Source organism: Diadema antillarum, unplaced genomic scaffold (genome assembly GCF_040938485.1).
Source record: "Diadema antillarum isolate AM-2024a unplaced genomic scaffold, OU_Dant_1.0 seq00001860_RagTag, whole genome shotgun sequence".
Classification (NCBI taxonomy): Eukaryota; Metazoa; Echinodermata; class Echinoidea; order Diadematoida; family Diadematidae; genus Diadema; species Diadema antillarum.
In genome coordinates, this window is record NW_027272531.1 from 696704 (window position 1) to 710206 (window position 13503).

Genomic DNA, 13503 nt, shown 5'->3' on the forward strand with positions numbered 1-13503 from the left:
CGATTTAGTAGTAAATTGATCTCACAAAAACTTTCCCAGAAATGACTGGCTTGAGAGAAAACCTATATTACCTCTCATTATATGGATGATAATTTTATCCACATACAGTATGTATTCTCATGGTTGAATCAAACAGTGTGAGCCGGAAGTCTAAATAAAAATGATAGACAAAGCCCAGGTGTTTTACTCTTTGTACATATCACTGCTAAGATATCTCATGCTATTATCATCCTATGATGTTGAATTGATGAAAGCAATATAGCATTGTACAGGTGTTGATAAATGCGACAGGGTAATACAATTGCAACTGATTGACAAATTGCCCTACATCGACGTAAATAAGCACTGAATTGATCAGTGTTTTAGTAGTATATAGCCATGATAAAAAATTATGGGCGTACATACTCGAGCAGGATTCGAACCTACGACCTCCTGATCACCGGACAGGCGTCATCTCCACTAGACCACCGAGCTTTCGCCCGAAAGCAAGTGTTGATTCTAATCCTTATAGCATGCAGCAGGTACTGCTTTGTTATTCAAATTGTCTAGTGGAGATGACGCCTGTCCGGTGATCAGGAGGTCGTAGGTTCGAATCCTGCTCGAGTATGTACGCCCATGATTTTTTATCATGGCTATATACTACTAAAACACTGATCAATTCAGTGCTTATTTACGTCGATGTAGGGCAATTTGTCAATCAGTTGCAATGAAAACATCTCGACGGAAGAAATTCATGAATTTGAATAAGGGTAATACAACTTGTACATTGTATATGCATCCTTCTCTCTTTTATCTCCCCTCCTCTCCGTTCTCTCTCTTTCCTCTCTTCGTCTCTCCATAGAGATAAAATAACCCTAACCCTAGCATAAACTGTCGGTCCCAAGGACTTGATTAAAATGTGAGTGCATTGTAATCAATGTAATCTTGAAGAAAGTAGACTAAACATACTGTACAATGTAAATGTAAAATGGAAGGCTATGTACAATATGGACATACGCTGTACATGTATTTCATATCAAATTTCATCAGTCACTTTGATACTGTTGGATGCATCACTCCATATTTACTTAGGCTTATACACTGTATGTGGGTTTTATTTAAAAGAAACAGGTGCAATATCTTATGTTGTGGATGTACTTTTTGTTATTGAGTGTTAAGATTTCTGTGTTATTTATATATTATGAATGATTGACATGTGTGTTGTAATACAATGTACAAATGTATTACACCTTCTGTATTTCATTCTGAAATGTGTGCTCTATGTAAATGTATGTGTAATTATGTATGCCACTTGATTCATGAACAGTTTCCATTTTATGGAAAAATAATTGAAATGAAATGAAAATGAAAATGAAATGAAGTAAAGAGCCAAATTCCAGTCCTAAGAATACACAGCAAAAAACAACTCACAAAATAACACAGTGAAACAAAGCTATTATTCCAGGGGTAGAGAAGTTTAATAATTCTTGAAAACTGAGTGGAAGTGATAAATTATGTACAGTGCACAATGCATATTCAAAACAAAATGGATGAAAAGAAAGAAATATGCAAGTACATAATACATTCTATGTAGATACATGTAGAATGAAGATAGGGAGAGAGAAAGATTCACAATCAGAACTTAATGTAAACGTTATATCCATAGTTTTCATACAACTTCTATCACAGAAACACATAATACAATGTATGTGTTGCAAGTGTATACAGTCTTCTATCGGTAAAGAAAAATATGAGCATTGTGCCAATTTAAGAGGTACAATTATACATGCATGATAAATTCACGTAGATCTGTACAATGGTGAAATGATATTGTTATTGACATTGTCTGTACAGGGGAAACTCGGTATAACGAACACTGCTATAACGAGATATCGGTTATAACGAGGAAATTTTCCCGGTCCCAAATTTCCTTCCACACAAGTCTATGTAAAATGCTACTCTTATAGCGAGATCGGCTATAACGAAATAACTGCTATAACGAGATAAATTTTGTGACTTCCTAACAAAGAAAAACATAGCCGATCAAACCTGCTATAGCGAGGTAAAGCAAAATGCCTTCGGTAAAGCTTTACTTCGCCTGTGCTATCATCTTCCGAGATTGTAAAGCTTGATGCGCCAAAAACTGTCTTGTACACACATAATCATTTTCTTCAGTGCACTCCAGCTAGCACTACATGTTGTGTGTAAGTGTGTGTGTGCGCGCACACTGATACAATGTGGTGGGACGGCCATAATGTATACATGACATCATCATGACGTTTAGCAGGAATGAGGCAATCTGATGCTGTGATTGGCTTTCTACATAGGGAATTCCCCATCTTCACACACACGCAGTCATAATGTACATACAGAATGTGTCACATACACACACAGCATTGTGCAGACCATTTTCAAGCTTCCATACAACACACACCCATACGATAACCACATACCAATCCACATACGATCTTGATACAATCGCAAGCTATGTAAATTTACAAATTCAAACATCTACAATTAATAAGAAACACATTCTTGACTTGATATCGGATTTCCTTGGCAAAAAGCATCTTCTTACCCATAAAGGTGAGTAATTCCCTCACAAACAATATCAAGTTATCAGTATTGACTGAAATATGATGGGTAGTCCCACATGTGCAAATTAATGTCTTTATGTTATGCCTTCTTTTATGTCTACTGATATAACGAGATATCGGCTATAACGAGGGAAATGACTCGGTCCCGACCATCTCGTTATATCGAGTTTCCACTGTATTTTATACAGATGTTAATCATGCATATTGCTAACCATCTACATGTACTATAAATCATCTATCTAATTAAAATCTGACATACTTTCCGATCAGATGCAATAGTAGGAGAGTGGATCGTATCACCGCATGCTTTCTTTTTTTCTTTTTTTTTGTGGCTCTGAATCCCATACTCGGAGGATGAAATTTCAGCCAAAAATAACACCACTTATTCACAAAAGTCCTGAAAATTATGAATTTTGGCAAAATTATGAAAATTATTCACTCCGTTTTTTGACAATACGGTGTAGTAGACTTCAAGTGTACCCCTCTACAAAAAGTTATCTTTCATTTTAGCGCAATGTAAAATCGCATTATAATTCTGGACACAATTTTTGTAATGGAATAATCCACATCTTTCACATCTTGTCCTTGCACCAGAATCACAAAACATACCTCCAGGTACCTCGATTTACCGTACACATTTGTACTTAGAGCACAAGGAGAAAATCGACGAATGAAATCTAACATGAACATTTCGAACAGTTCACGTGATAAAATCTTGTGATAAATTGACATCTTCTTCGAAAACTGTGGTGAAATGTGAATTTCTTTGCGTTTCTACACTCGTGTGTCACATTTTTTTTTTTTTTTGCAATTTCGTCCAATACAACGCTTTGTGAGGTTAGTCAATGAAGTCCCCGCGTGTATTGAATGTCATTAATAGGAAGAGATGTGTGCGTCTGGAATTACCATGCTGTCCGGTAATACCTGCCATCTACTAATACAACTGTACATCCACATTGCTGTCGACACCTACTGCAAAAACTTACAAAACTCTAGCAACTGTGCACCAGTCAATTTCTCCTTTCTTTCCTCAACTTAGCAACTGTTCTACAGGTACAAATGAATTTTTCTAATCAATTATTCAAATCATGCAAGCGAGGTTGTAAGAACCTTACATTTACAATACAAACTACATTGTATTCCCTAATATCTGTGTTTTACACAACTACCGGTATTCAGAATTACATTGCGATGTACACACGTACATCAAATGCAACCACATATACAGCTGTTCACACAATTACACATAAGAAGAAAATTTAACTCCAATACTGGTAGCACGGGTTCAAGAGTCAATACCATTGTACACCTCAAAGGTCCAGCCATATGGATTGCACGCTTGAAAATCCTGAAACTAATCTATTCCTATAAGGGCTAAGAAAATCTGCAATCAGTGTGGGAAGTTATGATATTGAACATCTCTGACTTACAACATCTCATAATCTTTTTTTTTAGAGGATGAGATGCAAGCTCATGAATATCAATTGTTCAAAATAATACTAATAAGTTACATGTACATTGGTCTGAAATATGATGGCTTATTTACCTGCATATGGATATCAATTGTTCAAAATAATACTAATAAGTTACATGTATATTGGTGTGAAGTATGATGGCTTATTTACCTGGAATCAATATCAATGTAGGGCAAGTGAGCTGACCTTGAGGCTTATAGGCTCAAAATGAATGATATAAAGAGAAAAGATAAAGATGATTGGCAACTGAGTGGTGAAACAGGACACATTACCTTCAATAAAATCACATCTCTACAACATGGAATACAATGTAAAGATGCTGGCAAACTGGTACTTGTACTGTATTTGAAGTTGATTTTAAGTAACATGCAAACACTTCCAGTTTCACCTTCATTCCTAAAGCAAAACTTGTTGGTTACTTTCATACTTCTTGACAAGCGTTCTCCCCAATAGAAAACATCGCACATACATTGTGCCTCTACAAAGGTTTACAGTGGAGGAAACAAAAAGAAAATATTTTATAAAGTACGGTAAACCAGCTTGACAGTGTCAAATTCATGTAATGAAGGTTGCTTCCCAATATTTTTGCATTTGGAAGAATTAATCTGGCAAAGCAAAGTACAGTGTATTACAGTGCATGTAAAGGTGCACTATCAAATAACACGTCTTGAAATCTCCAAAGTCATGCCACTAAATCCACATAAGGCTTTTCTTCTATCTACATTTGCTGCCAAATAAAAGATAGATACTGGTACTACAGCCAATGTATGAAATGTCAAGGCAACTATGTAGAGATGTCAATATTTATTAAGAATGCACTTTAATGCCTTGTAAAATTGCTAGATGATGAAATTCACCCATTTTTTACTCACAAACATTGTAAGTTCCCGAGCATTCTCTATGTCATGTCTACAAAACCCAAAATACACTGTAGAATGAAAATGAAACAAATGGAGAAAACTGAAGTGAATGAAAGCCTCAAATCAACAAAACACTGAAATCTGCAATCATAGAGCATCAAAGAGGCAAAACAAGTCTGCTCAATCCCACTATCATTTGCAGAAATGGATGTCCTCTGAAGAGTATGGGATATTAAGGGACTGTCATTAAAGTAAAACTTATTAATGACAGAATGAAGAGATATCAGTTACACTTGAAGCTGCAAAGATGACAGTAATAGACTTTCAAAGATTTTGCACAAAAAACAGAGACAATGATGAAAATAAACTAACAAGTGAGGAAAACTACACAACTCTCCTGACTTCGAAGAACCTCTTCAGGTAATACACTTGGCCTAGCGTCATGGCGACCAGTACTAGACTTTCGAAGAATGCCCACAGTACAACTCTTGAGTTGGTGTTGTCGTTAACTGTTGGAGTTGGGGGAAGAAGAGGAAGCAATTTCAATGGATTAAACATGGTCAGTACATAATTTTCTTGCAAATAAAGGCATGCTGTAATCAACTCAAATGTAAATCTACCTGACAGTGTAAAACATTTCTCATATGTACAATAGATATGAATGTACAGTCGTTGTACGTTAAAGGGACTGTACAGTACTGGTTGAGGTGAGGATTCAGGTTTATAACATTCCTGAGTAAGATAATGAGAAACCTCTTATGAAATATGAAAGAGCATGTAATCTTAAGAAGGATTCAACATTCATTTGATGAAAATTGGTTTTCAAATGGCTGAGATATAAAAAAAAGTGATGATAATAAAAGGCGACAGGCCACGCCTTTTATTAGGATCTCTGTTTCACCTTGTTTTTGGATATCTCAGCCATTTCGAAACCGAATTTCATCAAATAAACTTTTGATACCCTTAGAATTGCATGCTCTTTGACATCTCATAGAGGGTTTCTGAGTGTCTCGCAAAATGTTAAAAGCTAATCCTCTCCTCGACCAGAACTGTACACCTTACAGTCCCTTTAATGTCTTTCACATCAATGAAAGCAATCTCTAAAATAAACACAATACACGTTAAAGAATGTTTCAACAAGAGAAGTAATAAATCTCCCATGTAAGGGTGAACAATGCATGCAGAGGTTACTCCAGTGAATTTCAACCATGGACTCTAAATCTGAAGAACAAACAAAGCACGGAAGAGAATAAGACTCTCCTAGTAACAACGTACAGAAATTTTTAAGCTTATAATGTTGAAAATAGTACAAAAGGAGATGATAACATATTCTCATAAAACAAATATCATCTCTTCCCAGAAACCTCTTTCACCATGTAGTTTGTGTGGATCTTTACAACAAATGTAAAAGATCAACCTTCATCTTAAAATTTGATCTAGATACTCATACATGTACATATTTTCCAACTGCTGTAATGGCAATTGCCAGGGAGAATGAAAAAAAAAAAGAATCCAAAAAAAAGAAGAAAAAGAAAAAAAGAAAAAAGGTGACATGAGCAAGACTTGTGTCAACAAATGTTGATAACTCATATATAATGGTGACACTGAACCTCACAGGTGAAACATCTCAGTAACTTACTTGATCTGTGCACTCTCTCCCGAACTTCCATGTATTCCAACTCATGCTTGACTCCTGTAAGCCCTGTTGCTAATTCATTTACCATTTCTTCAAGTTTACTGTGGTGTTCTGTCATTGGTCATGTTGGGCATCAGGAAAAGAAAATGAGAGAGAAAACACAATATTACATTAATTAGATATTGCATCAGACAAGTAATAAAGGATCGCACATTTTGTTGTACAGACCTTATCTTACATCATTTGTAAAATGCTCAGAACATTTTTTTTTTTTAAATGCATTCAAAGATACCCATACTGGGCTTGAAATCTATTCTCTCCATATTTTCTCTCACTCTTTCTTATTGTTTAATGCTTCTTTGGGTTTGTGTTTTGTTCGTCACAAGGAATCTTACAATGTACATAATAATCTGGTAATTTATTACACTTGAGGCAGTTCATGAATTATGAAGTTACTGAATTTCCTGAAACTTTTCTTAGTGTTGTAATAGGGAGTGATTACCAAGTGAGTAGAAATCACTTATTCTTTTGGTAACAGAAAACAACACAAATTTGGCAGGAGCATGAAAATATTATCTGAAAAAACAAAATAAAAACTAACCAAAACAACAACAACAACAATAACAACAACAACAACAACAACAACAACAACAAAATGGCCTGCATTTGTTGGATCTCATTTCCTTTTTTGATAAACAAAGAACACAGACTAATTTTGGCCCCCACATTCTTTTCATTAATAGCATAAAATGAAATAAAACAATACTTTTCTATTACAAATTCTGGTAATTGTTGAAACATAATGTTCTGTATCCTGGTGCTCACTCATCCTTTTTTATTTCTTCTTCTTCTACTTCTTCTTTTTCCATCCTGGGTAATGTATCTACACTGTAAGCACAGTGGCAGATCAGTAGACACGACAGGACATGTAGACTAACCTGGTAAAAAAGAAGCTCATTTCCTGAGTGGTTTACAAGATCCATCATCTGTTAATCATTTCTTTTTTTTTGTTCAGGGAGAATGAAATCACATTACATTCACAAATGCACATGAATATTTTACCATACGTAGGCCCTACAGCATACTCCGCACATAATGTAAATATCGATGCATACCCTCTGTTTCAATTCCCTGGTCTTTAGGAGAATCGCCAACATCCATAGAAAACATGACAATCTTTGGTGTCATGGTTGACATCTTATTACTGAAGCAGTACTTGTAAACACCATCCATGTGCGCAGCAAAGGTGTACTTTCCATTTGATTCACGCTCTCCTGTATGAATTGTTTTTCCATCTGGCCCAGAAATCTGAAAGCAAGCACAAATTTTATTTTTCGGTGATGAGTGCATATACAATCTTGTAAGTATACAGTTTCTGTGGGGTACATCTTTTACGAAGAAGTTGAAGATTGTTAGTTTCAATATTGTACCAGTGCAGCATTTTCATGTTTTTTCATGTGACAAGGAACTGGAAGCTGATAAATGGGATTTCAGTCCGATGTATCAAAATCCCTGTCCAAAGATCAACTCGGGACATTTTTAATCTTACTTTTAATAGTGCACAAGTTCAAAGTAACAAACTTTACATTGTACATTATTGTCACTACAGTTTCTGGAATGCAATACTACTGTATAGGGCTTTATACTACACATACAGTGTACACACCGACACACTGTGTTGTATTGTTGGGACAAGCTATCAAATTAACAAATGCAATGCTCCGAGGAGAAAGGAAGCACTTTTATACAGAATGTAAGATTTTGTCAACAAAATGTGATAAAGTAGACCTTTACTTAGTGGTTTGGGTAGTTTCAAGGCAGACAATCATGCAACTAATGCAAGGAGTCTACGGATAGTTTCTACAGGTCCTTTTTTCCTTTTTCCATCGTATTTGTGACTCGACTGTCCATAAATTCAAATTTAGATCTCAAATATCACCACATCACAGTGTAATAATTGTACAAATATCTGGACGTCCAGTAAAACAACATGTAAAATTTAGTTTCATTTCAATTTCAATCAATATGCTACAGACAGCCAGGCTGGGCAGACTGGTGGCACACGACTGTGACCGACCATCCCATACCACTACCACTACCAGTGTCGCCCTCATTGTCACTCGCACTCACACTGCCACTGCAAGTTATGCGGTTGATTGGTGAAAAAAAGTGTACGGTACGTAAATCTCCTAAAATATATTGTTCATTGCTGCGTGTATGTGTGTGCATGTACATGTATTAGCCTGACCAGACCGCTGTGCAAAGCACAGCAATCTGACATATACTAGTGTTTAAACGTTGTAAACGACCGTCGCTTTTGACGGCAAGACCACAAAAATGTCTTTTATTATTTTTTTTTTTAATAGTAATTCCACCCACCTACATGTATATCGTATTTTGCTGATGGTTGAGTTGAATTTGGTGTTTTGTTGGTATCCAAACCTTATTGTTGAATTTTTCGGAGTAGATTGTGCGATGATTCACAAAATCAACAAACTACCACGAACGCTCAACCCGAGGTACCGTCAACCGTGGTAGCATTTTACGTACGCCCGTGCGTTTTGTGTGTTTAGTACCTAAAGCTTGTCGTCTTCTACGTACATGTATATCCGCGCGTGCTGCTCTCATGATTTGACGTCACTTCTGCTCCGACTAGCTCATCCACTTCCGCTCCGACTAGCTACGTTGTAGCATAGGCATTCAATAACACGCAGAAGATGAGGAGTGAAGCAATACGGACGCTTACATTAAACAGATCTGATTTTAAGGACGGATTTCGGTGGGTTTTTGACGTAATTAAAAAAAATACGCATACCGATTATTGAATGATTATCATAGATTACGGGGATTCCTCATATTTTAGTTTACTACGATTAATAAAGATATTCATGAAGGAAACGTACACCCACCGCTGAAAAATAACGTCTGCGAAGGAGTAGACTGCACACTGACCGTCTAGACGTGCAGCCGCTGTCGCGAAGCGACAGGAGCTGCGTGTAGTTAGTACATGTATGCTTTGCTACGCAAAGACTCTTTAATTTACTTTTGATTATACAGTTAATCTACATACCTTCACATCTATATCTAAAAATCCACCTTCCGCAACCTCAAAAGTAAGGGCCATCCTGGTTCCTGAGGACACCCTGTCGTGAAAACATTCTTCTGCATGGGCATCGATGGCGATGAAATATGCTTTCGCTGTTGTTAATAAAGCGACAGTGCAGGCAAGGAACAAGATGTAGTCATAATTCGCCATGTTTCAGCAGAATAAGGCACTTTCTCTTTGACTTCGGTTCACCGTACTGATCAGAAAGCTTAGGTTGTACGGGGCCTGGAATTTGAATGTACGAAGATAACATACAAATGGCACTGTCGCTTCGGCGGTCGGTATGGTAGTAGTAGACCGTACACACAGTACAGCATGAATATCCCACGTCCAGTTTTTGTGCATGAATGCAATGAAGGCGCCTTGCAAGTCGAGCAATGCCACGCGTACCTACCAAAGCACTGGACTAGGACTTCCGCCTCTAGTAGTTGTGTGTTTCTGAGTACACGTAGAGCAGATATGAAGTGCACTACAACACATACAAAATTGAATAAGCAATCAATCGTCAATTTTTATTATCGCTGATCGGTGTTTAATTTCTACTTTATAGTCAACAAAAATCATCAAAAAATAATAAATATTTCTTTAAAAATATCATAATATTTACTATAAGACTAAAAATGGTTTTGAGAATTAAATCTTTGTTGAAAATACATCTAACACATGCACTCGTGCATCGGTGTTGCATATCCACACCATGATACACACCTTGCTGTTGGGAAGCTGCGACCGTAGTCTTTTTGTGGAGTACAGTGTACTTGTACAGTACACAGTGCGACAACTTTCTGTGCGGCGTGTAATAATGTGCTTGGATATCGTGGTATCGTGGGCCATGCATGGAACTTCCGTGAAAACAAACGAAAGGTATCTGCGAAGCACACACAGCTACAGTAGTGTCTAGCGGGGTACGGCACGTTTCGTCCGAGAGAGCCAATACTCACTTTGGTTTCTGTAGCTCCTCTCTTCACGGGTTGAACTGAAGAAAAGAACTTCGTTTTGGTCCAGTGAAAATTGAAAGAAGTAAGGTAAGAATCAGTGAGTAGATTAAATGTAAACACAGCACAGGTAACGAAAACTCTTAATTTGCCACCTTTTTTGACTTTGGATCTTCAAAATCGTGAAAATCACGACACGCGACACGACTCACGAGTATGAAGTGAGTGACTCATCTTTCGTGAATGAATAAACTGCCTTAAATTTTCCTTCGATATTTTTGTAATTTAATTCTTCGGCATATACAAGATGAAACGTTAGTGGTCTGTCTGACGTCTGACGGTCTGGTGCATGGTATTTTGAAGATTTGGTTACAAACTTCCCCAAACTCAACTGGCATGACTAGCAATATTCTACTCGTAGCAATGTAGACACTAAATAACGCGCATGTTGATGGATTCTTCGGTGACCATGTTGACTTTATATATATATATATACACACACACACGCACCCCCCATCCCACTCACCCCCATGGCCACCCCACCCCGCGGTGCTAGTGTACTTTCGCACCTCCACAAACTCACTTTGAATACCGGACGGTATGGTAGCCCTACTAGATCTACATATCGACCACCTTCTTTTATAAACCGACCGCGTATAATTCGCGCACTGAACACTTAGTACGCACTTCTCTGCGCGCAAAGCACATAAAAATGGATTGGCTTTGAATGTAGATGATGGTGTGGGAAAACGCGATAATTCACTGTTCATTAATGGTTTTAATCAAGGACAAAATTTCGAATGAATATTTTCACCGAATCGTAATGACAGCACAATGTAGAATAGGATCTAATGTCTATGGAAGTTTCTAAAAGGCTTCTAAAAAGCTTCGTACAACACGGTGTTCAATACAACTCGGTTTGCGTGCATTGTCAATGCAAAAACAGCGGTCGATCCTAATAACGTGATTTACCGCGGGGAGCTGAAACGAGGCCACGCAAGTTCGTCGGGGATATTTTTGCACTGAAACTTCAAATCCAAAAGGGAACAACAGCATTTGATAGAGCTGGATTTTCTCAATCACGTATGTCAAGTTTTTTACGTGAATTTCAGTGTTAAATATTCTTATCAAGCAAATAAACATTAGGCGGTCGATGAGTAGTACTGTAGGTCCAACCCTACCCAACTAAACCGTGAATATTTGTTACGATCTGAGTGAGACCCCCGACCCAAGTCCAGTGCAGTAGAAATGGAACTTTCACGGTTTTGACAAAGTCGAAGGAATACGTACAATGTACATGTACAATTGTCAGAGTGTTGATCACAGCTACAGTGTCAGTACAGTTCAGTAGGTAACATTAGTTTGCTCTGCAATACCTGCGTTGCAGAGGAGCAGACGGCGCAGCGTGCAGCATGCCAACATAAATGAGTGTTTCACCGAATGTGAAGGTTAAGTATGGAAAAGAAATAAAAAGGACAAATCTCCCATTAAAAAAAATGTAGTCTATGTGCACAGAACTGTTGTACAACTGTAGGTCTATAGACCCCTACAGCTGTAGTAGTTTGTGCATTTTGTATGTTGCAATTGATATTGAACACACAACATACAAATGTACATGTACAATGACAATGTACAATACATGTGTAGGTCTACTGTAGAACCAGAAACAGTTGCGGCTGCAGCACAAAACTTTACTGAATTGGAGCTAGAGCTGACAGCCTTTTTCACTGGCATCCAATGCATTGTGTAGACAAAAGCATAGAACGTTACATATAAATTATGCATTTAATTTTGCAAATGTTGTCTCCTCACAAAATTTGTGATCCCCTTTTCATGCAATTGAAAATTTCTAGTCATACACTTACAGTAGGCCTACATACATGTACACGTGAATATTATGGTGTACATGCATATCATGTGTATGGATACACATGAGATTCTATATTCAGAAATTTCTACGACTCTGCAGTGACTGGAATTGATAATAATTGTCTCTGTTTGCAGTCTACTCTAGTTTTTGAATGAATTCATCACTTTATGTTCTAATCACATTGTAGGATACCAATGCATAATGACAAATGTAAATGCATTGTAACTACCTGCATTGAATTCTTAAATTTATATCTTCACAAGCATGCACAATTAACAAGCGGACGCACTATAAAAGAGCATACAATGTATGCATGTACAAACATGTATAACAAAGGCACACACACACATTGAAACTGAATGAACTACAATGTGTAGAGTGATCCTTGTAGGGTTTCGTTTTTTCTGGTAACCAGTATTTGACCGTTGATATCATCTGTGTGAATTGTTCTCTTGCATCTTAGCAGAAACTGCTCTGCAATCATGTTTAATACCAGCAGTCAGGATGAAAAATATGTGTACAAAGGACAGGGAAGGTTTGCATTTTACCTATTAAACGTGGGATCTTTAACATATATCATTGTGAAAACAGTATGTGTGTTTGAAGGGAGTTGATCAAATTGATAACAGCTGCATGAGAGCAGTCAGAAAGGCTTTAACAACAACAAATATTTCTGAGCACGGCTTCTTCTTTCACTTTTGTTTATGTGCAGTATACTTGTAAGTTCCCATTCTAAAGAGGCCATATGTAGGGACAGTTGTTTGGAGGTTACATGAGTTTTACACAGCTTTGTATGCTTGGTTTCCAAGGGCTCTGAAGAACAAAGGCACCTTATTATGCCTTTAAGATAGTGCAGTGTAAGATCTATTCAGTTGGAACGTAAAATTCCAAATGTGAATTAGATAAATTGATGATATTGATCATCACTTCACACCAACCTAATGATATGTGTGGAATTATTATGAAAGTCATGTTTTTTTGTTCAATGAACAATTGTTTCAAATAGTGAGTAGTGAGTGGCTTTCAAGAAAAAAAAATGTGTTTG

At 37.1% G+C, this 13503-nt stretch overlaps 1 protein-coding gene across 1 annotated transcript; it reads right to left on the minus strand.

Moving 5' to 3' along the window:
* Positions 1–2755: 2755 nt before the first annotated feature.
* On the minus strand, positions 2756–9851 carry LOC139712798 (transmembrane emp24 domain-containing protein 2-like). Its single transcript, XM_071624589.1, has 4 exons — positions 9618–9851; positions 7663–7855; positions 6551–6658; positions 2756–5420 (listed from the first exon to the last, which is right to left on the minus strand). Exons 1-4 carry the CDS (start codon positions 9801–9803, stop codon positions 5296–5298), a joined length of 612 nt encoding a protein of 203 aa, XP_071480690.1. The 5' UTR covers positions 9804–9851; the 3' UTR covers positions 2756–5295.
* Between the last annotated feature and the right edge of the window lie 3652 nt (positions 9852–13503).